Genomic DNA, 25,192 nt, shown 5'->3' with positions numbered 1-25,192 from the left:
TGGTTCCGGTGTCACCAAGTATGGAACCAATCGAGACATGGTATTAAAGCTCGTGAGATACGCCTGACAGTCTAAATTCTTCATAACCAATGTCAGAAAGTCGGTCTCGATCTTCTCAACTTCACGTTGAGGACGAAAATTCTCTTTTATCAAAGCAACAAACTGAGCCCATGTTAAGTTGTATAACGGAATCTTTCCAGTAGCTTGGATTAAAGACCTCCACCAAGCTAGGGCTTCTCCCTTGAACGACTGTGAAACATACTTCACAACATCTTTCTTGGCACATCCACTAATGGCAACCACCGTATCCATTTCGTCTAGCCACGTCATGCAATCAATGGCGCCTTTTTCCCCAGTGAAATCCCTGGGCTTGCAGGAGACGAAATACTTATATGAACAGGTCTTTGCACGTGGCTCTTGATCAAATATAATCTTTTTAGACGGGATATTGTGCTGATTTAAGGAGTGTTGAGCATCATCCTTCTTCGATTCATGAGATTTAGAAGGTGGCTTACTATGAGCCACAGAGTGAGTCTTTGAGCGAGTACCACTAGACTCTCAAAATTGCCTGTCCATGGCTTTAGAAACAACATTGTTAATCAATGCTTGAAGTTCCGCACCAGTTACGTTGACTCTGGTAGTATCATGATTCTCTATAGGGTGATTGTTGATTTCTTCAGATTCTGCCATGTAGCTTGATTGCTACATAAATGATGATAATGATTCATTCAGAAGTCTATAACAGAATTGTTATCTTGATAATTTTATTAACCATGGTATTAATAAACCATATTGGTTAATTTATTAAGCATATTCATTCAGGATTTTTCATTATAATTATCCTCAGTTATAATTTGTTAATATATTATAATGGCACAAAAGGCCAGGTCACAAGGACAAGGACAAGTTTAAATTTCAAGCCACGATTTTATAGGATCAAGGCATTAAGGTTTGAACGCAGTTCATTACCTTTCTTGACAGGGAGTCATAGACTACAACTGTCCTTTGTCTTATATGACAAAGGATATGGCCCGCAGGCATTACATCACTACTGGATGTTTTAAATAATACCAAAAGGAATTGGAATGGTCCAATATAAGGATGACTTATGTGATTTTATTGAATCACATTTTGCCAGGAGTGTTAACATGTTCTCAGATGTTAACAAGAATTTAAATCTTAATAGGGAACTACCATCATGGCCCTGTCTTAATATGACACATGGACTAGGCTTTGCCTTTAAGATTTGTTTAATATAATGGCAGATCTTACAAAAGGAATGTTATATTTTTGATTTATTTATTTCACATATATTATTTTCATGCATATAATGACAGAATGAAATTTAAATTATAACATGCCACTAATATTTAAAAGAGTACATAATTGCCCTTAACGGGACTTTAACAGAAATAACTTGCCCACGTAGGGGCTAAACTGAAAATACAAGTCCTCGCAGGGACTAGATACATAAATAGATGTCCACACAGGGACTTAATTGAAAATTAAAGAAAACAACCAAACAAATAAAGAATCTTAATGATCCCTTCTGCTCTTCCCCTTGATTAAGCTTGTCAAACCCTTAAGAAATCCCTGGTGGCTTCTACGCTCATCTTGAACCTCACGCTCCACCTGGCTCAACCTTTGAAGAATCTCCTGATGTTGCTGTGGTTGGATCTGCGGCGGCTGCGGCTGCTGATGCTGCGGGGGTTGAGGAGATGGCGGGTATTGGTACCCATAGGCCGGGTACCCAGTTTGATATGGGACTCCATAGGGCCCCTCGGGATGAAGAGCATTGTAGTTCGTTGCTACAAGGTATGGGTCAACTTCGGCGTAGTTGTAGTTAGTATGGGATGGCTGCTCAAAAGGGTTATACGCCGCTGCACCAGCATATGAAGGAATCGGGTTATTATAACCCATTGGTGGTGGTGCGACTGGCGCAGAGTCCACCTCGGAAACTGGATTCGAAGGCCCACCCATCTGCGGGTCTTCATATAGTGGCGGGTAGTGACTGCCACTGGAGTGTTGGGGGGTGCTGAAATGAAATCCCCCTCGCACGGACATCCGTGCTCCTGATCTTCTCCGCCTCGGTGGCTCCGGAAGCGGTTGCTGCTCTGGCGGCGGTGGTGGCGGTGGAGTGACTGCTACAAAACGTGAATCCTCCGAGGGATCCTGCTGCTGCTGCGATGGGTTGTAAGAGGGAGTAAACACCCAGTCGTATTGGGTAAACCTTGCCTCATAGCTGTCTGCACCACGATAAGGTGATCCATGAAAAGAGGACCGAAATCTCGATAAGGTGAGTAGGTGTCCCAGATGGTGGTTCAGCGGGATCCGGGTCATCATCCATCTCTGTGTCCTGAGCTTCAGGGAAATGGTCTTTAGGGCCCAATGGGTTATGACCCATTGGTTCTTCAATCTGATTTGCCGGGTTAAACCGGCTCTGGAAATACGGGGTCGGGTCTTGAAACGCGCGGTGTGACCCCGACCGCTGCAGTGGTAGGTAGGAATGGTGTGAATGGTCGGACTCGTTGCCTTGATGGAGGCCGAAGGAATCATGGTAGGAAGGTGAGGAGCTAAGCGAGACAGAACACCTCGCAGGCTCTAAGTAGGTCCTCCAGTCTTCTTGAGGACTAGTGCTCATCGTTACTGATGGAGTTCGCCGGTGAGAAGGCCCGACTTCATGATCATGGCTGGTGAATGGCGCCTTGCCTCGCCCTCCTCTTCTGAATCGTGGCGGCATTTTCTATTCCTGTCAACCACATACAAAAGAAACAACCATGAAAACAATAAAGGACAAAATAAAGATTTATGATTAGTCCTAAGTCCTTTGCCTGGACTCGGAGGTCAAGGAATGTGCAACTGTGTCATTGAGATTAAACACAAAAGGCTAGTGTTTAATTCGCTCAATGTTTGCTCTGATACCAACCTGTCACACCCCGATATTTCCACGTATTACCGGTGGGGAGTATCGTGACGTAGTTGATATCATCATAGTCAATTTATCACAGTTCAATGCACAGCGGAAGTCTAAAGTAAAATGTATTACAAACCGAAAGAAAGTAATATCAATTATTACAAAAACGGTTGAAGGGATCCACAGGCGGATGAAAGTTAAAAGGAACATTGTTCAACAGATTTATAAACATCTAAGCTTGCAAGACTCTTTAATAATGCTAGGAGTAGCCAGCCCATTTCGATTAGTACCTGCACTTAACCTTTTTGGAAATATGTCAGTTTACACTGGTAAATACAATTAACCGACTCTTTTGAAAATTGTTTATAAAAATTGATTTAAATGCACAAGGCACAAATATTATTTTATAACTTGGGATAATTATTTAAAAATAAACTTGTTAAAGAATTACATGTTTATTATACGTTCAGTAGCCCGGGCTGAAAACCGGGTTAAAGATTAATAGACACGCCACATAAATAAACCCACGGTGAGTTATTCTCGAACAAGCGGGCATATTATTTTACATACGCACCGGCAGGTGTATGCCTACACCCCGTGCTTAAGTCGTGGCCATTTCAATGAATGAGCCGAGGATATCCAGGACATGGTCATTAACCCCCCAAAGGCTTAAAACAAACAAAACAGATTAAACGGGTTATTTCAATGATTTAACCTTCATATGATTAAAACTTCAATACCCGACCAAGCGGTATTTTATATACCGTACCCCAAGCCCGTATAAGGGAAAATAAGTTAAAAGTATTTACCTGAGTAAATTATACAAATTTATCCCAGCCGTACAAATCAGCAAGTGCAAGTATCTTTTACTGGTCTCCTAAATCTGGAACGAAGGTTTTAATTAACCTCTTAGATTCCTAACGGGTCTTACTTAAGTTTAAACTTAGACCGGTTAGTTTTAAAGAAAGGTATACGGTTCAAAATGCAAGATTAAGCAAAGACCGGAATAAAATGTGATTTAGACCCAACAAGTTTGAAGACTTGTATAATATGGGTAAACTAAACACATTCTGGATTTTGAGATAAAAATGATAAGGTTTGACCCGTTTCGGTTAATTTATGCAAACTAGTTACATAAACCGCACCAAACGCGAAAAATTCATAACGGGTAAACAAATGAGTTATGAACAGGTTTCCTAAGTTGATATGCCTTAAATATGTTGTGATATCAGTAAGATACCTTCCATTATGCCCAAAACGAATTTAAAATCAATTTAAGCCTCGTAGGGGTATTTTGGTCATTTTAAAGATTATAAAAGAGATTAAATAATAATATGAGATCTGGTCTTAAATGATCAGTAAAATATTTATTTTTGCAGTTTATATCAGTAAGGTATTGCATATATGTGAAATTTATCATTTATAACCAAACTATGCACCGTAGGGGCATTTTGGTAATTTCACATAAGCTTTAAAGGTCAAATTTAGAAATCTGAGTTCAAAACTGTTGCTTACTGTTAAAGTAGAAAACTTTACTTAAAACATCAGTAGGTATTAGGTCTTATATGTCAAAAATAGTTTTCATCCATACTATGCTTTTAAAACGCGTAAAAAGTCGGTTTTCGGTGATTTTCGGGTTATATAAAGAAAGCTGAGATTTTTATCAGCCCAGAAGCCTTAAAATATTTTATTTATCATATAAAATTAATTGCAAAAGATTTGGTATCAATATGTTATATAAAACTCATTTTATAAGCAAAAAGGGTATAACCGACAATTACCGAATCAAAGCAAGAACCCTATGTTATTTCAGTTTAAAAATAAATAAAATCTTCAAAAATCCCAAAATATTATATTACATCAGTGGGTAAAAAGTTTGGTGTCAAAATTTGGGTTTAGATAGGCTTTATGCTAATAATGCCGTTTAATTAATAAAAAGCTTTCAAATTAAGATATTGAGCATAACTCCTCATTTAGACCTCAAACTGATGTCAAATTTTTAGGACCTGTTTATAAATCAGTAATAAAGGTTTTTGTCCTCTCACATTTTCAAAAATCTCATTTTAAGGTTAAAAGGGTATAATGGTCAACATTTAAGCAATTAACGGAAACATGCAAATGAATCGGATTAATTAGGAACCAAGTTGTATAACCTCAGAGGGTTATACTAACCTATAACCTGGTCCTAAAGGAACTTTAAAGCATATCTAAACTAAGCTAAATCGGGTCAGAATAGAAAGTCAAAGCAAAAGTCTACTTTTGCGACTCTCTGTTCCGAACCAAGCCTAAACTCAAAATTGTCGGGTTGAACATGCTTAGACATGTTCTTAAATTAATTACCAAGTTATATAAGATTTAAAACAGGTTTCATGGCTTCTACATTGTTAATTATGAGTTTATTTGCAAAATAGCCTTTTGTTGACTTTTTAATATGAAGTTTGACCTGACAATTGACCAAGTTAGATTGATAATCAGAGGGTGCCCTTTAATGGACTTAATACCCACATAATTACCAACTCATAGCCACTTTCAATTCGAATAATGGCTGGACCATTAGTGATTAATCACTAAGTCAAAGCTTAATTACGACGGTTTTGACTTTCGGTCATTAGACTAATAAAACATGAACTAGAGAGGCTAAGAATGCTTACTAGAGCTCTTAGCACGAAAATGGAACTAGAGGAAACTTCTTGATGTCCAGAGAGCTCCAGAGGATGGGTTTTGAAATGATTTCAAAGTGAGCAATTTCAAGTGTTGCAACATGGGGTCTTATATAGGATTTCAAAATTCACAAGATCATTCCACACAGGCCTATAACTGATTCCTGATGATCCCATGTGTCCCCTATACATGAAATACTGTTGGCTCAGTCCCTGAATTCGAAAACAAGCTTCCTAAGGCGGTGGAATTGGCTGGACAGGCATCTGTCCATTTTTCTGCCCAGTTACAGGTCTTACGGATCGTAAGTTTAGGGCCTTACGGTCCGTATCTGCCTTTTAATTTTTATCGCACAGATCAGCCACCTTACGGTCCGTAAGGTGGTCTCTTTGCGGTCCGTAAGACTTGGTCAGAAGACAAAAATTTTGAGAACTTTTGGCATTTGACCATGCAACCTTTAATACCTTGAATTTCTGGTCATTATCAGCAGTAAAGGCCCATATGATCAGGTCAGCATTGCTAAGAATGCATTGCCATGCATTGGTTGCCTTGGAGTCTTGTAAAAAGAGGTTATTGAATGAAATTGGTCGATTTGGCACCTGGGATTCCAAATTCTTGGATTTGAATATTGAATTATTCATTACATGATTTAACCGGATACCCATGAAATCTTAATCAGATTTTTATAGGAATGTAATTATATTTTACTAAAGTTGAAAAAAATGTTAAAAGGTCACCCAGAGGTAATAATTAACATGTTGACACTTTTAATTTCTTCATATATCATTTTTAATCATGATCCGGGTTTATAACATGTTTAGAATCCATGACACGCGTCTTTATTATATGTGGTCGTGATTTTACGAGGTGTTACAGTATCAAAGGAGACATGTCCAAGGCGACTATGCCATTTAATGAAAGAAGCACGAAGATGCGAAGCCGAGAGCGCGGCAACAAGAGACTTGTGACTTTGAGTGAGAACGTAAAAGCCATTTTCACATGTGCCTTTAGCTAGAACTTCCGCCGTTTTTCGGTCCTGAATTTGAAAATAATTGTTAGAAAATAAGACATCAACCGGTGAATCATTTGTTAATCTACTAATAGAAAGTAAATTTTTTTGTGTGATTTAGAACAACTAAGACGTTTTGTAAAGATATGTTGTGATTCAGATTTGTGTTGCCGATGTGGGTAACTGGTAAAGATTCACCATTACCGAAAGTAACACGAGTGTTACCGGTTTGAGGTTTAGAATAATTTAAACCAAAGGTTGTAGGGAGCATGTGTGTGGTAGCACCTGAATCTGCACTCCAATCCGGAATGTCAGAAGCGACATTGCATTGAGCATGAAATGCGTCGGCTAAATTGGAATCAAGAGAAGTAGCTTTTTGGGCAAATGAGGCGAGTTGAGGGCAAGCACTCGCATAGTGTCCATCCCTTCGGCATAGTTGACAATGAGGTGTTCGTTTGGTGTATGTTCCACTACGACCACGTGAAGAGGAGGTGTTACGGCCTCGACCACGAGGAGAAGTGGACCGTGGTTGAATGATTTGGGTTGGTTAGCATAAAAGGCGGCTTGAGGGGTTTGAGAGCCATGAAGTTTTTGGATATACATTTCTTGATTTTCCGCATTAGCGAGAAGATCACGGAATGAAGGTGCTGGACAAATTGTTCTTTGGGAGGTTGAGAAGTTTTCAAACGATGCACCGAGTCCACAAAGGAAATAGTGTCGTTTGTCTTCGTCGCTTACTGTGTGTCCGATAGCGGCGAGTTGGTCTGTTAATGCTTTGAATTTACGACCAAAATCAGAAACTGAGGACGTGCCTTTTTGAATACTGCGCAAAGAGTCTTGAAGATTATGAACCCGTTCAATAGAACAGTGGCTGTAAGCATCAGTAAGTGCCTTCCAGACTTGGGAAGTAGTCTCATGACCGATGGTTTCGGCCATTGCTTCTTCAGTGAGAGTCGAATTTACTAATAAAATGATTTTTTGGTCAGCCATTATCCAAGTCGTGTAGGCAGGATTGGGTGAGGTTTTATCATTTGTTGTGATGGTTTCGGAAGGGGGTGGGCTAGAACCATCGATGTGGCCAAGAAGTTTAAGGTAGGATATCACAGGAGAGATTTGTTTCTCCCATGGTAGGTAACTTGTGGAGTTGAGTTTGATATTGATAAGGTGGCTTAAGGAGTGGAGAGGGATGGCACTTAGGTCGGATGTGTCAGACATGGTAAAGAAGAAGAAGGACAAAAAAAATGGCTGGTAAAGAATAAGAAAAAGGACAGGAAGATAGTAAAGGAAGAGAGAAGGATCTTTAGATGGATGATACCATATTATTGTGGTAATTCTCTGTGATTTTACAAAACACTAAAGAAGCATATAAATACAACAACTTGACTACAATTTAGAGAGAGGAATTCTCCTCTTTACAAAAATAAAAAGATTTCTTATAACTACACTTTATTCACAGAGTCTTGAGATTGATTTGAGGCAATCATTTCGATATTGCCTAATAGTGTCCACGTTTACAATTCCCCTTTCAATAATTATAAAAATAATTTGATACAATGTTTATAAAAATCGTCTGATTTAAATGTTTATATACGTACATTGGCATATACACACTAAACATCATTTTTATTATTTGAATATTACCTATATAGACAATAACTGTGAGCGGGAATAGTAGATGTGTATAGCTGGTGGAGAAGGGCGGCAAATGCTTATAATTGGTGGAGAAGTGTAACGCCCCAAAATTCAAAATTCTAACATGATAGTGTGTTTTCTTATGTAGGGTGTGAAATGTACTAACTAAGTTATTCAACTTGGTTAAAACATAAGAAATATGTATAAATGAATTGGAGGTGTTGGTAGGGCTGTAAACGAACCGAACGAACACGAACAAGCCTTGTTCGTGTTCGTTTGTTAAGGAAATAAATGTGTTCACGAACGGTTCATGAACACTTACCGAACGAGATTTTATGTTCGTGTTCGTTTATTAAGGAAATGAGCGTGTTCGCGAACAGTTCACGAACACAAACGAACACAAGTAAATTTGGCGAACACGACGAAGGATAAAGATAGATGGCCCAGAGAGTAGCACTCGAACTTGAATCCCTTATTGTGGAACGGATGTTGATCGTATTCGTGGATGTAAATAATGAGTAATGAAAGGGAAATGATGCATAAAAAAGTGAAAATGGGTTTCCTAATTTAATTGTTAAGGAAATAAAATAAATAAAAGTTTAATAATACAAAAAGTACAAATAAAATATAAGAAAGTACAAAGATCTTCAATCAAAACACAAACATACGAACATAAACGAACGCAAATCAACGAATGTTCGCGAACACGTTCACGAACATCTTACCGAACGTTCACGAACACAATCGAGCGAACGAGACCTCTGTTCATGTTCGTTCGTTTAACTAATCGAACGGAAATTTTTTTTTTCATGTTCGTTCGTTTATTAAATGAACGAACATAAACGAACTTCCCGCCGAACGGTTCACGAACTGTTCGCTGAACGTTCGGTTCGTTTACAGCCCTAGGTGTTGGTTACAATTATCCAAAACCCAAGTAGAAGGACCAAAAGTAACTAATGAGCAAACTTTATAAAAATTCTGCATATTATGTCGGTAAAAGTGTATATGTCGACATATATGTGTGTGGGAGAGAGCTCTTGTGTGAAGCAAATCAAGAAGGAGATGGAAGGAGGTGAAATTGCATGAAAGATCCTTCATTTTAAGAAGGCTTATAATCTTATAAGCATCAAGTAAGTACCAAAAGAATTTCTTGAACCTCCTTAGTTAGAGCTCTTAATGGGTTTTGATAAAGTACCATAAATTAGGTGAATTGGAAGTATGAGATGATTAGATTTGTGTTTAAATCTATTAATCTAGTATCAATAATGATTTAATCGTCCCAATTGGGAGTTCTAATGTGAGAATCCATGTTCAAGAAATTTGGGGTTTTTAATGGTTTATGGCTTAATATGAATGAGTTGGAAGAACTAGAGAATTTATTATATTTGATGTTTATGTATGATTGATACTCGTTGTTAAGTAAGAAAATGGATGTTGATGGCATGAGTTAGGTAATTAAGCATGAATGGGTTGTACATTATGTTTAGATAGTAGTACGCACACCAAGTGTTTGATGAAATGTCTAAATGACAATAATATGTGAAATGGTATGCAAGTTGTGGGTAAATATGTAAAGAAAGTGATAATGATGTAATTGTTAGCAAACTAACATGTAAAGTGTGTTTTAGATGGAGTTCATGTGGAAAAATTGATTTGTTAGTATGATGTGGTAGAACCGTGCATTCAGAACTTGTACTCTATGCTTGAAGATATGGTACACCTTATGCGCTTAGTTGATTGTGTGGTAGGGATCAAGAGGCGAAAATGTTGTCATTGTATGACATGTAGATTTACTAGGAAGGAACAATGTGGGGATGATAATTGGGTTAGTAAATCATCGTCATGGTTAGTTGTGGAATTATGAGATTACTAGTATGGAAGGAATTGATTATGTGTATGTAACTAGGTGATTTTATGATTGTAAGACTAGGAGGATCGAGTGATGCATGATGGGTCATTATATGTTATACTTGATGGTATGTTAAAATTTGCGTAAATTGGAATGATGCATTGTTAAATCTATGCCTTGTGCTTGTTAGAATTTACTATTGAAAGTCAAATACAAGATGTGAATGGGATATGGTTTGATAATATGTAATATCGCGTATGTTAACAAGAGTGTAAATGTGGTGACATGTAAGGATAAGCATTATGTCAAAGTGACGCAAGCACGAAAGGCTAACGGGTCAAGAGGACACAAGGAAGCGAACGCAAATACGGACATGTAAGGTAAGTGAGCCTGGACTAAACTCTCATTTATGTAAACTCAAGGTCAGTAGTCGGGCCCATATTCCACTAGTTAGCACAATGATTTCATTATAGAAGATTTTCTCAAATTTTAGTGATTTACAAATCTTTCGGTTTTAAGTGTATCATGTGTAATTTACTAATTGTCCTAATTTACGTGTTAATTAATGTGTTTAAATTTAATATTTATTAGACATTTTGTGATTTCATGAATTTTGCAGTACATGCGAAATTTAGACTAAATTCCTTATAAAAGGGACCATTATTTAATGTTTTTGTTCATTTGTAACATACCCTTAATCTCCAATGAAGATGCTAACTACTTTACTATTTCATTGATTTGAAAGAAGTATTCTTCACAATAATTATCATAATTAATAAATTCATTGAGACATTATTGTGCTACCTCACATTTCCCATTGCAAATGGTTTTTCAGAGATAGACTACAACTACAAGTATGGTGTTTTAATGCTTTGATGGTTCTTATAATTTGTTTGATAAGGTATATACAGGCTCCCCCCTCCCCTTCTTGAATGCATTATCCGTTGCTAACTACTTTACTATTTCATTGAAGATACCCTTAATCTCCAATGAAGATGCTAACTACTTTACTATTTCATTGATTTGAAAGAAGTATTCTTCACAATAATTATCATAATTAATAAATTCTTTGAGACATTATTGTGCTACCTCACATTTCCCATTGCAAATGGTTTTTCAGAGATAGACTACAACTACAAGTATGGTGTTTTAATGCTTTGATGGTTCTTATAATTTGTTTGATAAGGTATATACAGGCTCCCCCCTCCCCTTCTTGAATGCATTATCCGTTGCCCCCCCCCCCCCCCCTCCTATTGCGGAAGTCTATATCTATGTTCTATTTCCCTTAATTTTGTTTTCGACTAATTTGGCACCACTCTTAGAGCATTCACATTCTATCCATCAAAATATGTGAGGGGGGGTTTTTTATATTATAAAGGGTATAAAAAGTGGTTGTGAGTGGAGGAGAGAGAAAATGTTACTGTTCATCTGTATATTTGAGGGGACACTGTTCACCCACTATAATTTTTTTAATATATATTGAAAATGGTTGTGAGTGAAGGAGAGAGAAAAATGTAATGATAATATTATTTAATTGAAAAGGAGCGAGAAAAAGTATTTGTTTTTAGTGAAAATATATTGATATAGGAGTTGTTTTTTAGTGGAATGTATGTATAATTTGATGGATTGGATGTGAATGCTCTTAGCCAGCCTGCCTATATGATTCAAATGAAACTTTTATCTTAATTACGGTGATGGTTATTATGTTGGTTGTAAACATGCTTTTAAAAAACAAAATAAATTATGAGTTAGATCACTTTTAAATCAAGTCCTTAAGGCTTAACATCTCACCTAGCTTAATGTTGTTACCTTAGGTCACCGAGCTCGTTGTTTGATACCGAGTTGATCTAAGAGTTAACAAATTTTTACTTGTACCAGCTAGATAGAGGAAATATATGCCTGGCATAAAAACCTTATACACACAAATAGCATAACTTGGGTAACTAGTGGAATTACGTGGCCCACAAGTAGCGGATGGAAAAGCCTAAATTAGTCGGATCATGTGGCAAACAAACACATACGGTATAAATTAGGGGTGTGCATGGGTCGGTTTGGGTCGGTTTTGACTAAAAATCATAACCATAACCGCGATGTCGGTTATTGGATAACCATAACCATAACCGATCGGTTATGGTGGTTATGGTTATTCGGTTTTGATGGTTATAGCGAGTCGGTTATGGGTGGTTAACCGTGTATTTAGCTTAGCTAAAAATAGCTTAATTTTTTAACATAGAATAAATTGTTATTGCATATTTGTATATATTAGTATATTACATAGAATTAAAAAGTACATATAATCTATATTATTAATACCAATTGTTATCGAATATTCAAATAAAGTGATATGATACATTCCATAAATTCAAATAAACATTCAACCAAAACCACAAAATGATATGAAAAACCCATAAGTACTAAAAATCTTCAGTAAAAGACATCAAATATTAAAAATATGATGAAAAGTCCTAAATCCTACAAAGATTTATTATATGTCGGTTCGGTTCGGTTATGGTGGGTATAGAAAAAATGATAACCATAACCGACCCGCTACTTTCGGTTTTCAAAAAAACCATTAACCGACCCACCGGTTTTTCATTTGGTTCGGTTTTTTCGGTTCGGTTTTGTCGGTTAATTCAGTTATGGTTCGGTTAATTCGGTTTTTTGCACACCCCTAGTATAAATTGATTAACGAACCCAAATTTCATCAATTAGGACTCCAATTTCATCACTTGAGATTAAACCCAATTTAAGTGATTTTCCAATCTTTCATTTTTCTAGTGTATAATGTGTAAATAACATATTACCTTATTTACACATTTATTTATATGGTAAATAATAATAAAAGATTTCAAATATCATCACGTGTAATTTTCTCTTTTAGTTTATTAATATTATTAATCAATATATTATTGATACAGATAGATAATACACATAGAATACCGTAAAACTTATCTACACTCATAAAATCCTTATCGTTCAGAGATTAATTCTTTCATGGTTAATATACAAATAAGATTAGTATACAAATAATATAATTATAAGAATTATTTATATATTGTATTTAATATATTTTGTTAATCTATCTACTATACTAAAAAAATACATCTTAGCCACATGGTATATTCTTAGCCAATCATTTTAATGATGTGGACATCCTCTTAATCAAAAGAATTCACATCTGGGCGCCCAACTCTTTTCCTCTCTTCTCCTTTATCTCATTCTCTCACAAGCGGCTTCTCAAACACGCTTTTCATTCATATCATTCAAAAACCCTAATTATCATATAGGTGATTCTCTGGCTGGCGATTTCATACATCTTTGATTGTCTCAAACACAAAACTCTCATCCAGGTATCTTTATCATCTTCAACTTGCTTCGATTGTCTCAAACACAAAAGCTCTCATTCAGGTATCTTTATCATCTTCAACTTGCTTTCAGATCTTGAAGGTCCATCCTATTCCTATGATAAATGGACGCTGGATATATACATAGATGCAAAATTTAAAGAGAGAGAAAGGGTTCAACAAATTAGAGATCAGTGTAGAAAGATACCGATGAGTTTCCGGCGGACCACCGACGGCCTATCCGATGAAAGGGAAGGTAAGGTCGCACCTCCTATTGTCTCAGATTGCTCTTGAAATTGATAAACCTTAAATCGATACCCATGTCATAGAAGTTGAGCCCTAAATCTACAGTTATTTCCTTTAATTATGTCTCGGAGACCATTTTCTAATTTGTGCTTTTATAAAGACGTAATGCGAATGCTATTTTCCTTCGTCGCTTCAGTTTCATTCGTATAGACGTAGTAATTCAGGAATATCCATTCCTCAATGAATGAATAAAGTATGGAAACGTTGCCTGGGCAGTTTTTCATTGGGGGAATTTTATCAGCAGTTAGACTAGGGTTCATAATCAGGCTGGGTTGGAAGCATAGGTGGCAAGATAGAAGTGTTTGCTTGTGGATATTAGAGGGAAAATTGAAGGGTTAGATGGTACTTTTATTAACTAGAAGCAACTTCCAGCTAAGAATAACATAGGTAACCCTAATTTGACATGTGGGAATGTGAATCCATGTAATTTGTAGTGTGGGGATCAAGTTTACTGCCTTCTTCTCGAAGTAGATGGAAGATATGTAGAAAATGCATCAATACATGATCCAGTTATCAATGACTATGAGTTTGAGAATTTGCAATGTTTCAAGTTTGGGGAACCAAAATTCCTTGCTCAACGAGTTTCCAGGTTACAACTGATGATGGTTTAATTGTAGCTAATTAATCTGGTGGACAACCAAAAAGAAAAGGTAAAAAACAATGATCACTTATAATTTACATTATTTAATGTGCTTTCTTTTCATTTTGATATTCTTGCATCTTGTTGGGATAGAGATCTAAAGTATTTTGGTAAAAATGTTTAATTTAGTTTATGTAATAGAGTAGATCAAAGTTTTCTTTTTTATATAAAGTTTTAACTGTTGATTAAAATGCAGTTTGGCTTCTTTCTTTTTTTATCTTATCAGCCAAGCATCTGTGATATCCCGGAGGACGTCAAAAGGTTGACGGTGTATGGTGATCAAACAAGGGTTCCACAAGTTTTGACCAACTCTTTACCGAATTTAGTGATCACTACAACCATGAGGTAAGTTGTGTTGCATTTTATTGGTAAGTAAAATAAAATGAAAGTGTGTTGCTATCTTTATGAAGAAAACGATTATGCATTCTTTTTCTAGAAGTTTTTAAAGTAAGTTTCTGTCTCAAATTACAGTATGCTACGTAGCAAAAACAACCGAGTCAAGATTGTTAAGGGCATAATTGCATTTCACGTTACAATTTTGTATAGTCGAAAATGCACTTTACTATAAGCCGACCCATTCTTACAATATGATGTTTTCATTCTTGGAGTTGAAGGAAGTTCGAAAGGCTTATGATATGTTAAAGGAGAAGGAAGATGTTGAAGGTGAGTTAAAGTTGGAAGATGAGAAAAATGACGGGATGAATAATTGTGCGCTGTTTGTTAGATATGTTGTTCAAGGGCTTATTCCATGTCACGGGTCACTAGAAGTGATACAATTTTTTTGAAGTAGCGATATAGAGAAGAGTTTCCACGGTAAGGATGATAACCATTATCTTTTTCAGATGTATTTTTTATTTTGTTTTGTTTGTTAGATGTAATTTATGGGCTAACATAGATTGTACTCGTGCTACAGGAGCTCTAAAGACAGAGTTGGGTTATTATATGACGCTATACAGTCAATAGTGTGCTATAGCGGTGTCAATACTTACAAGGCAGGTAACTTCAGACGTCACGTGCATGTTAATTCTTACTGTTTTTAAAAGTTATATGATTTAAACCCATTTTAACCCGATCACGTTCTGACCCGAACCTGCTTCGACCCAGATCTATTTTGACCCGAACCCGTTATGACATAACCTGGGCCCATTCTAACCCATATCAGTTATGACCCGAATCTAAATAAATATAGAATGCAATTTGAGTTAATATGTAGTTTCATTCCGGAAAGAAGAACTAGATAGGGTGTGTATAATGTGTATAATCAAGTTGACCTGTGAGTGATGAAAATGATACATATGGTCTTTAATTATGATTATTGTCATAGATTGAGTTGACTTCTGGAAGTCAGCGGGTCGGCAAGAGGAATCAAGATTCAATCTGTGCTACGGACGAAGGTAAGGCATTCTTATCAGTTTCCTCATACGGAGCTATGTAATGAATTTATCATTAGTGATGCTAAGAACTAAGTTATACGTGTATGTTCCTTTCACATATATAATGTTTTTATGTGACGTCTTGGTATTGGTCGTATCAAGTGGTTTCGAGTAATGGGTCAAAACGGTTAAACCAAAGAGAATAATTATTTGTCTTAAAATATCCAGGTTTGACCTGGCGTATTATACGCCGGGCAGAGGAGTATTTGTACGCTAATGTCATCTATATACGTTGGAAAGATGCACTAAAAAAGTACCAGGGTGGAGTATAATTTTTTTTGAACGACTAACATGTCGTATGTGAGACTTGAACCCAAGATCTCCTCCTCCCAAAAAAAGATACGCCAAAAAAGCACCAGGGTGGCGTATTAAACGTCGGTATGTTTTGGTTTGCCTGATTGTAGTCAGGTGTTTATAGTAGCTGTTTAACATTTGTTTTGATGTAGTTAGGCCATGGTGGTTCTCAAGACCCAGAATGAACATGAACATGAAACCGAGTTACACAAGTATTTTCTTTTTGCGATTCTAAAATGATTTGTTTTTGGACCTCAGACCTCATGTTGCATTCACCAGTTTTTTCCATTTTTTTACACATTTATCCCTTTCTACATACCGCGGATGCTATTTGTAATGTTTTGAAGTAAAAGATTACAAAAATATGTTACGACAATATGTATCCAAAAAGTTTGTATTTAAAAAGAAGGGTGACAAAGAAGTGAACCATTTTCTTATACAGTGGGTTGGTTTTGTGTGTGTGTTTTTGTCTATACAGTGGCCCACCAAATGATCCTAAGTTAATTCATACATGCATCAAGGAAAAACTCGATAACATAATTACTTTCGATGACAAGTCGAGGCTAGAAAGAGGTGGAATGGCGGCTAAAATGTTGTTTACGCTTCACAGGCTGGCATTCCCATTGTTATAACTAGGTATGCATATGATCCTGCTTATTATGTTATATGTACGATCATATTGATTTTATTAAGTTGTTTATTAAAATGTTTGGAAGTGGTTTCATTGGGGACAATATTGTAGAATTTCATTGAGGACAATATTGAAGTTTAAAGAGATCACAGGTTAGATTTATATTTCATTGCTGGCTTTCTTTCAAAATCATTCATTAGTTTGTTTTTTTAATATTTTGTGTAAAAACCTTCAAATAGAAGTCTTGAACTTCAGGTCATTCAAAACATGAGTTTTAGTGATATATTATGAACTGAGAAATGAAATAGAAAAGTGTGGAAATCAATGAAAGTTGAAAAGAATTGTTAGGAAAAAAGAACAGAGAAAAAAACCTACAATTGGTGGTAGGTGTAGGTCAGGTGCATTTTATTACAAATTTAATTTTGAGTTTTATAAATCTTCGAAGCCAACAAGCTAATGGTATATTCAATATCTACTTTCAGGTTAAATACTTTTAATGCGTAAAAGTGGACGATCAAGTATCCGGTAGGGATATTTATAATATAATTTTTGTTTCTTAACGAGGATAAAAAGGTCAACGGGCTCAAGATAATTTAAGGCCGAGACACGAAGACAAGGCGCAATTTAATTGAAAAAGGGTTGCTCGGTTTGCTTTTCAATCACTCACTACGAACGCTTTCAAACAAATAATAAAAAGTTCGATCAAGGATGGCTCATGGATTGCTAATGGCTTGTGTGTTAATTCACTCATATTTGTCAATTGTGTACAAATTTAGATTGTTTAGAATTTTAGGAGGATGGTTGATTTTTTTTACTATATTCACCGAAACTTTACAATATTCTAACGGGTTGTGAAAAGCAAAAAAGCTATTCTATTGGCAGATGTATCACATATTAGTGGTTTAATTGAAGCTTGAGTCACCCCATTAAAAGTCATTTTGGAAAGACGAGTGATGCTATTGACGATAAATGATAAAATGAAGAATCAAGAAAAAATGAGATAATTCCCTCTTCCTGTTTATGTATGCACCTTACAATGTTTCTAATAAATAAAATCCATTGCAGGAGGCTATCGTGAGCCGGAATATAGGAGGTAGTAGTTTAGCTGAACGTGAGGGGGTGGGGCTAAGGCGCGTGGGAAATGAGTAGCCTCAGTGGTGTTACTACCGTGTCGACATCTATGTGTTTGTACAGAGTCCAACTGTGTCATTTTAGCATGCCCTCATAAACATTTGAAGCTTATTAAGAGAAATAAGAGGGTTTTGGACTTTTTTTTTAAGATTTAGCATGAGTTCAATCGCCACATTGTTTATTTTACCATTGTTTGCAAATCTTGATCTAAAGTGTACATTACAATTAATTAGAATACTGGTCAGTTTTGATTACAACATTATTGTCACAAGTAGGATCCGCCACTACTTTCACATATGTGTGTTTTTGTTTTTGTTTTTTTTTTTTTTTTGTAAAAGCATGCCTAAGAGCGAATTGCAGCAAAACGAGGGCACCATTGCTTCAGGTTAGGCAAGGCTTATTGACTTATCTTGCAAGATGTACATGACGTCTGCACTTTTAGGGCTTTGTATATTTTTTATATTGTTTTTTTTTTTGGGTATCAGATGTTGGAGTTTGATATTTAGGTTATATCTCATCAAGTACGAAGTTAAAGAATCTTCATATTAGTTTTGAAAATCTATGGTGAAACGAGGGTTTCAAAGTTGATTCGTTTCTTACTTGATAACAACGGAAAACCTACAAATAAAACAACTAATGTGGTTTATAAAGAGATTTTTAACGAATTGTGATCGTTGCATATTCATGTATTTCAATTTGTCGTTGTACTTTAATATATTCGTTTGTGTTTTAACGTGTAAAATTATAATATTTATGTCAACGATGATAATGAAAATGTTTTGTTTTACCAACCCGTGAAATTCGCGGATTCTTAAACTAGTGTTGTATTATATAAGTATTATTTAAAAAGGCAACTTAATACATTATTAAGCTTAGTCAATTTCTGTTTATAGGTGACTTATTAAACATTACTAAGAAGTTTATTAATTTAAACCTGTGTAATTTCATCAAGTTATTTGCTTTAAATTAATAAACTAGGTTATAACCCCGTGTATTACACGGGTTAAGTAAATGAAAAATCAGATAGTTAAAAACGAAGATTTAACAATGATAAAACGATATTTTTAAGACGTTTTTCTGATATCCAAACAAAATTTTGTGTCATGTATGATCAAAACTTGTGATGTTTGTCAAGTTTATAAATATGAAAGCATTTGAACCATCGATTAGAAAACAAACTGTATCATCGACTTTCTCACGAGTTTTAACAGTCATGTGAACATACATTTTATAACCCAAGTTTTTTTTTTACATAATAGTGGTCTTCATTTATTAGTTCTAAAAAATATTGAAATGTCCAAATTAGGCATATAGCAATTAGCCAATTAGATAAACTTATAGGTACAAATTAATATTTAAATTAATCAGATAAGTATAAATTATCGGTAATTATTAAATTATATAACTTTAAAATTTAAATATCTGAACGTAAGTTACATCTTTAAAGATTAATTGTTTTTGGATAAATTTATTAGTATTATAAATGTAGTTATTATTCTTCTTGCATTTTAAATAGTTGTTTGTATTTTATTAATTTGAAATACTATGTTATATTTTCTGCTCATTTCAAGAAAGATCACACATGGTAAACATCATACAAATAATTAAATTAAGCTTAAAATAATAGTGTTTATTTCCATCATGTGATCAGTGCAAGCATAGTAAAATTTCCCATATATTAAAATATTAAGACCATCCGTAGTCGTCAAATTTCGGACGTTTTTGTTGAATTCCACGCCCCAAAACTCCCCCAAGCTGCCCTGGGTGTTTTTTTTAAAAAAAAAATCGTTTTGGCATTGTTCTTTCCACACCGTGTTCAAAAGATTTAGCCAATCACTGCTGTTCTACTTTTTCATTGTCCAATAAAGGTTTTTGATGATTTTTTTATTTAGTTTTATTTACACCCCTTTTTTAACATAATGTCCATATCCTCACTACACCCATTTTAGAAAAATGCCCCATAATGCCTCATTGCTGACTGGACTGTCATACAGCGCACAACGCACATGGATAGAGGCATTATTCATGTGGTGGAGAGTTCAAATGAGAAGAAATTTTTTGTAAGAAGAAAAAAGAAGAAATTTTAACCAATAAGAATGTTTTATTTTACTTCATTTAATATAAGTATTTAATGCTACTATAAGGGTACATTGGTAAATCTACATAGGTCATTAATTTCTAGTCTTCCTTTTTAATAGTTAACTACATTAAATTTTTTGTAACTTAACTTCAAAATATATATTTTTTCAAAAAAGTAAAATAAAATAATTTAAAGTGTAGGATAAATCACGAGTTGTGTAGGATAAATTACGAGTTGTGTAGGATAAATTTCAACGTGTAGGATGAATTTCGAAACATGTAAGATAACTTTTGATGTGTGTAGGCAAAAAAAAGTTAGTGTGGAGGATACTAGTCTTTATGACTAATTAATTAGTTAAAAATGATTATAAATGAGATAAGTGAAAAAACTATTTAATGTTTTACAAAATTACCCTTTGTTCTTTTTCTTCTCAATTAAATTTTCTTCTCAAATGAACCTTCCCCTATTCATGTGTACCATAACTCACCACAAGGAGCTCCTAAAAATCATCTTCCATCCTCTTTTCATAGAATCAGGACATCATCTTATCCATAGCCAATTAGCCATTTAATGAAGTAAACTGTAAAATTTCGGTCAAACTACTTTTAATTATAATATAGTAATTAATTTTCTTTAATTAAAATATAATGACTAAATTGAATTTAGACCTGTACGAAAGTCTTTCTTTTGATATTTCTTAAATGTTTATATATATTAAATTTAATAATTTAAATTAAATAATAATTATCTATAATTAATAATAATTATCCATAAGATATTAAACTAATAATATTTAGTAGGTGGGTTATCTATAATATAAGATATTAAACTAAATAATATTTAGTAGGAGGATTATCTATAATTAATTAGAAGAAATTAAACTAAAATAATAATTATCTATAAGAGATGGTCTAATATGATGACAAGTGTCCATAAGTTAGTTTTTTTTTATTATAGTAGATAGATTAAAATTTAATTAGTCTAATAATAATAATAATAATAATAATAATAATAATAATAATAATAATAATAATAATAATAATATAAGTTTCATAGAGTTAGGATCCTGTAAAAAAGACTAAAAGTGTGAGAAGGGTAAGAAAGAATCTAAACCATTAGATCTTTGATCTAATGGTTGAGATTAATAGGGACCAAATTGTAAAATTAGGTTTATTTTTTTGGACTGAATTGAAAATTCTAGGGGTAATAAAGTCTTTATACCCATTCAAAAATAGAAACTGTAAATCAAAATCCCTACAATATCTCTCTCTCTCTCTCTCTCTCTCTCTCTCTCTCTCTCTCTCTCCAGGTGATCTCCATCTACGATCAAAGATCTCTCTCTCATAACAATGTCATTTCATTAATGGTGATTCCATAAACAAAATCTGTTATGATCTTTTTTTCTCAATTATTTAAGAAATTGGAGAAACTTGTTCAACAATGGCGGAAATGAAAACAATGAAACCGAAGCGGCTCAGTGTCGGTTACGCATTGTTACAGAAGAAACAGAGGAGTTTTATACAGTGTTCGTTACTGAATTCCGCGAAAGCACGCGGTATCGATCCCGTTCGAATTGATACCGACACGCCACTAGTGAACCAAGGTCCTTTCGATTGCGTGATTCACAAGTTAACAAGTGAGGATTGGAAGCAACAACTAATAGATTATCTGGTTCGAAACCCTAGCTCCGTTGTCATCGACTCTCTAGATGCGATTACAAGGCTGCATAACCGGAGTGGTGGTGCGGATCGGCAATGGTGGTGCGGCAGTGGTGGTGCCGGAAGTGGAGAAGATGATACATAGGTGTTATATTTTTCTTTACTGAATGGTGTTATATCTTGTACTGAATGGTGTTATTTTGTGTTCTGAATGGTGTTTTTTTCTTTTCTGAATGGTGTTTTTTTCTTTTCTGAATAATGTTATTTTTCTTTTCTTAATGGTGTTTTTTCCTTTTCTGAATGGTGTTTTTTTCTTTTTCTGAATGGTGTTATATTTCTTTTACTGAATGGTGTTATATTCTTGTACTGAATTGTGTTTATTTTATTTTTACTGCTGAATGGTGTTTTTTTGTGCTGAATGGTGTTATTTTTGTGCTGAATGATGTTATTTTTGTGTGAATGGTGTTTTTTTTTGTGCTGAATGGTGTTATATTTTGTGCTGAATGATGTTATTTTTGTGTGAATGGTGTTTTTTTTGTGCTGAATGGTGTTATGTTTGTGCTGAATGATGTTATTTTTGTGTGAATGGTGTTTTTTTTTTTTTTTACTGAATGGTGTTATATTTGTGCTGAATGGTGTTTTATTTAAAACACCATGTCATGAACATGCTCTGAATGGTGTTATATTTATGGACGGTTATAAGTCCTTAAATCAAGGATTTTCTCTCTCCAAATCCTTAAATCAAGGATTACCATATTTGAATTTGTTAATACATTTACAGTTATACCCTTTTCAATTAATTTAGATCTAATGATTGAGATTTTTTCTTACCTTTCTCACACTTTTGGTCTTTTTTACAATAACTCCACCCAAGTTTCATATTAATATATTAGACTAATATATAGGGTGTCCTTATATACAGATGCATGTACGTCAAACCAAAAAAGTTCGGGTTCGGCCGGGTATCGGTAATCTCAATCTCATATTTGATTGTAAAATCGTGTCGAATACACCAGGCATTTGTCGTATAATTATCCGTCGGATATCATGTATATCTAGATTCATGAATAAGATTATATAGAAGTTTATAATTTACATTTTTTTTATATTTAACCTGTGTAATACATGGGTTTATGAGCTAGTAACAAGATTATAACAACACGTGTCAAAGTTTAGATGGGTTGCCGATTCCTTATAATTTCTATTAGGATTATGTCTGTTTACCTTTGACGCTTTTGTTATGCATAACAGATTCACTGCCCTCCACACTTAATCCCTTGATAAATATGATCCAAACATAAAACAAAGTCTGCACTGTTATGCTTGTATAACTTATTTAATTTAAATATGTTTTAAACAAAGATTTTGAATTAACATTATCATCGAAAGCATTTTAGAAATATTAGAAAAAAATAAAGATTTTGAAGGCTCCCAGGCGTAAGGGGTATGATAAATTGTAATATATAAAAGTCTAGAACCATAAAGGCCCACAAAGTGCCAGAAACCTCTTATAAATCCTCTCCATAAACCCAGAACCATCTTCCTTCCTCTATAAATAACATTATCATCTTCCACTTGTCATCATTCAATCAACAAGTTTTGATTCATTTTAAGCTACATTTAAAGTCTAAATCAGCAAATTCAACATATCATGTCGATCATTCCAAGCTTATTCGGTGGTCATCGAACCAATGTCTTTGATCCTTTCTCTTTGGACATATGGGACCACCCCTTCTTCAACACCTCCTTTTCCAGTGTTATTCCAGCTGGGGTCCGTGAAACTTCGGCTTTTGTGAATGCACAGATTGATTGGAAGGAGACCCCAGAAGCCCATGTATTCAAGGCTGATCTTCCAGGGTTGAAGAAAGAAGAAGTGAAGGTGGAGCTGGAAGAGGATATGATTCTACAGATCAATGGAGAGAGGAGCAGGGAGAAAGAGGAGAAGAATGACAAGTGGCACCGTGTCGAGAGGAGCTCGGGCAAGTTTCTCAGGCGGTTCAGGCTGCCAGAGAATGCAAAGGTTGATGAAGTCAAAGCTCAGATGGAGAACGGTGTGCTGACTGTGACAGTGCCTAAGAAGGAGGTCAAGAAGCCAGAGGTGAAGGCCATTGATATCTCTGCTAACTAGTCATCTTTTCCTTCTTTGAATAATAACAAAATGTGTGTCACTGTTTACTCGAGCAACTCTATGCGAGTGTGTTGAAGAAGCTGTATTTTGAGCATATGTAACTTGTTTGTCAAGTAATAAAAATTGTGTTTTCGTTTATGCTTTACTTTCAAGAAACGTATTATGGTGGTAATAGAACAGAATTACTGAAATATAGTAAAACAAGATTTATTACTATAAAGACAAGATTGTTGGATATGGGGCCTCTTTTAGAAACGGGCTTAGACACCATGTGTCTGTCATCTATACTAGTTTATAAGGCTATACTATACAACTCACAAATTCCTATAAAGCTTCAGCTCTGTCACTTCTTAAATAACCACTATACAACTTGTGTGAGGCGCATATAAGGGTACACGGGGTGCCTTCGGCAACCCCATGCGGTGACCCAATTAACCGATTAGGGGGGGGGGGCTGCCATCCATTAGGTGAGTTAGAGAGAGGGAGTGAAATGGGTGAGGAGATGCCGAAGAGAGGGGGAGGAGAGAGAGAGGAGAGAGGGAGAGGGGACCAATCAATGCTTTTCTTTCTTTTTTTTTTTTTAAAAAAAAAAAAAACCAATTCATCTAAGAGGGGAGTGCCGCCATCAATTTAGGGTGTTAGGGGAGTTTAAGAGGGGAGTTGACGTGGCACACGAGGATTGGTTTGGCGTAAGAGAGAGGACTCACCTATTAGGTGAGCACCCCTTACACCCTAAGAATTTTATAGGCCCACAATTCCCAATAAAGCTTCTGCTATGTATTTCTATACAATAAGAACATCAGTTTAACCAGGGTGATGAAGAAGGCCTGCTCTATCGGCATCTTCCAAGGTTTGTCTATCCCTCCCAATGGTCTGTCTTTGTCGCATTTCATATATGCCGACAATGTAATCTTCTTGGGTGAATGGACTTATCACAACGTGATAAACTTGAAAAGATTGATTAGATGCTTTTATCTTGTCTCGGGGTTGCGTGTTAATCTAAAAAAAGTCGTCTTTATGGGGTCGGCGTGGAGGAGAATCAAGTGCAACTCATGGCGGATGTGATGGGATGTATGAGAGGGTCATTTCCCTTCATACACTTAGGTCTCCAAATAAAAAATTGGGATCCGGTTGTAAAAATTTTTAAGAAGAGGCTCGCGGTATGGAAGGCAGACTCGCTTTCTTTTGGAGGTCGAATTACACTAATAAGGTTTGTCCTAAACGCACTTCCGACATAATACTTTTCATTATACAAAGCCCCAATTGGTGTGATAAAAAAACTTGAGAAGTTGCGTAGAGATTTCCTTTGGGGGTCTTCACCGGACAACGAAAAAATGAAGTGGGTATCTTGGAAGAATTTCATGACTCCCAAGGAGTTCGGGGGAATGGGTTTCAGCTCACTTAGTGATGAAACAATGGTTAACCAGGCAGGGTTAACTCACTGGTCTCGTCAAGAAGGGTTAATCCCTTCCTCTCGAGGATCGC

At 35.3% G+C, this 25,192-nt stretch overlaps 1 protein-coding gene and 1 long non-coding RNA gene across 12 annotated transcripts; both read left to right on the top strand.

Annotated features, from left to right (window-relative positions):
- The first annotated feature begins 9,236 nt into the window (after nt 1-9,236).
- On the top strand, nt 9,237-17,591 carry LOC110865483. 11 transcript variants are annotated; one of them, XR_004861254.1, is made up of 10 exons: nt 9,237-9,343; nt 10,355-10,442; nt 10,898-11,248; nt 13,350-13,412; nt 13,501-14,362; nt 14,579-14,697; nt 14,961-15,165; nt 15,266-15,348; nt 15,677-16,862; nt 17,193-17,591. It is a non-coding gene; the product is annotated as an uncharacterized LOC110865483 (long non-coding RNA). The 11 variants fall into 11 exon arrangements; XR_004861255.1 differs by having other exon boundaries at nt 10,355-11,248; nt 13,501-13,662; nt 14,147-14,362; XR_004861258.1 differs by having other exon boundaries at nt 10,355-11,248; nt 15,677-15,746; nt 16,558-16,862.
- Nucleotides 17,592-23,110: 5,519 nt separating this feature from the next.
- On the top strand, nt 23,111-23,852 carry LOC110865482 (17.8 kDa class I heat shock protein). Its single transcript, XM_022114741.2, has one exon. It carries the CDS (start codon nt 23,231-23,233, stop codon nt 23,705-23,707), a length of 477 nt encoding a protein of 158 aa, XP_021970433.1. The 5' UTR covers nt 23,111-23,230; the 3' UTR covers nt 23,708-23,852.
- The last annotated feature ends 1,340 nt before the right edge of the window (nt 23,853-25,192 follow it).

This window comes from Helianthus annuus, chromosome 6, assembly GCF_002127325.2.
Source record: "Helianthus annuus cultivar XRQ/B chromosome 6, HanXRQr2.0-SUNRISE, whole genome shotgun sequence".
Lineage (NCBI taxonomy): Eukaryota > Viridiplantae > Streptophyta > Magnoliopsida > Asterales > Asteraceae > Helianthus > Helianthus annuus.
Note: the sequence above shows the minus strand (reverse complement) of the source record. Positions and strands in the feature narration are given on the sequence as shown.

Bases quoted from the DNA above. Each gene is read 5' to 3' on its own strand.
- LOC110865482 (XM_022114741.2), top strand. From the start codon at position 23,231: ATGTCGATCATTCCAAGCTTATTCGGTGGTCATCGAACCAATGTCTTT.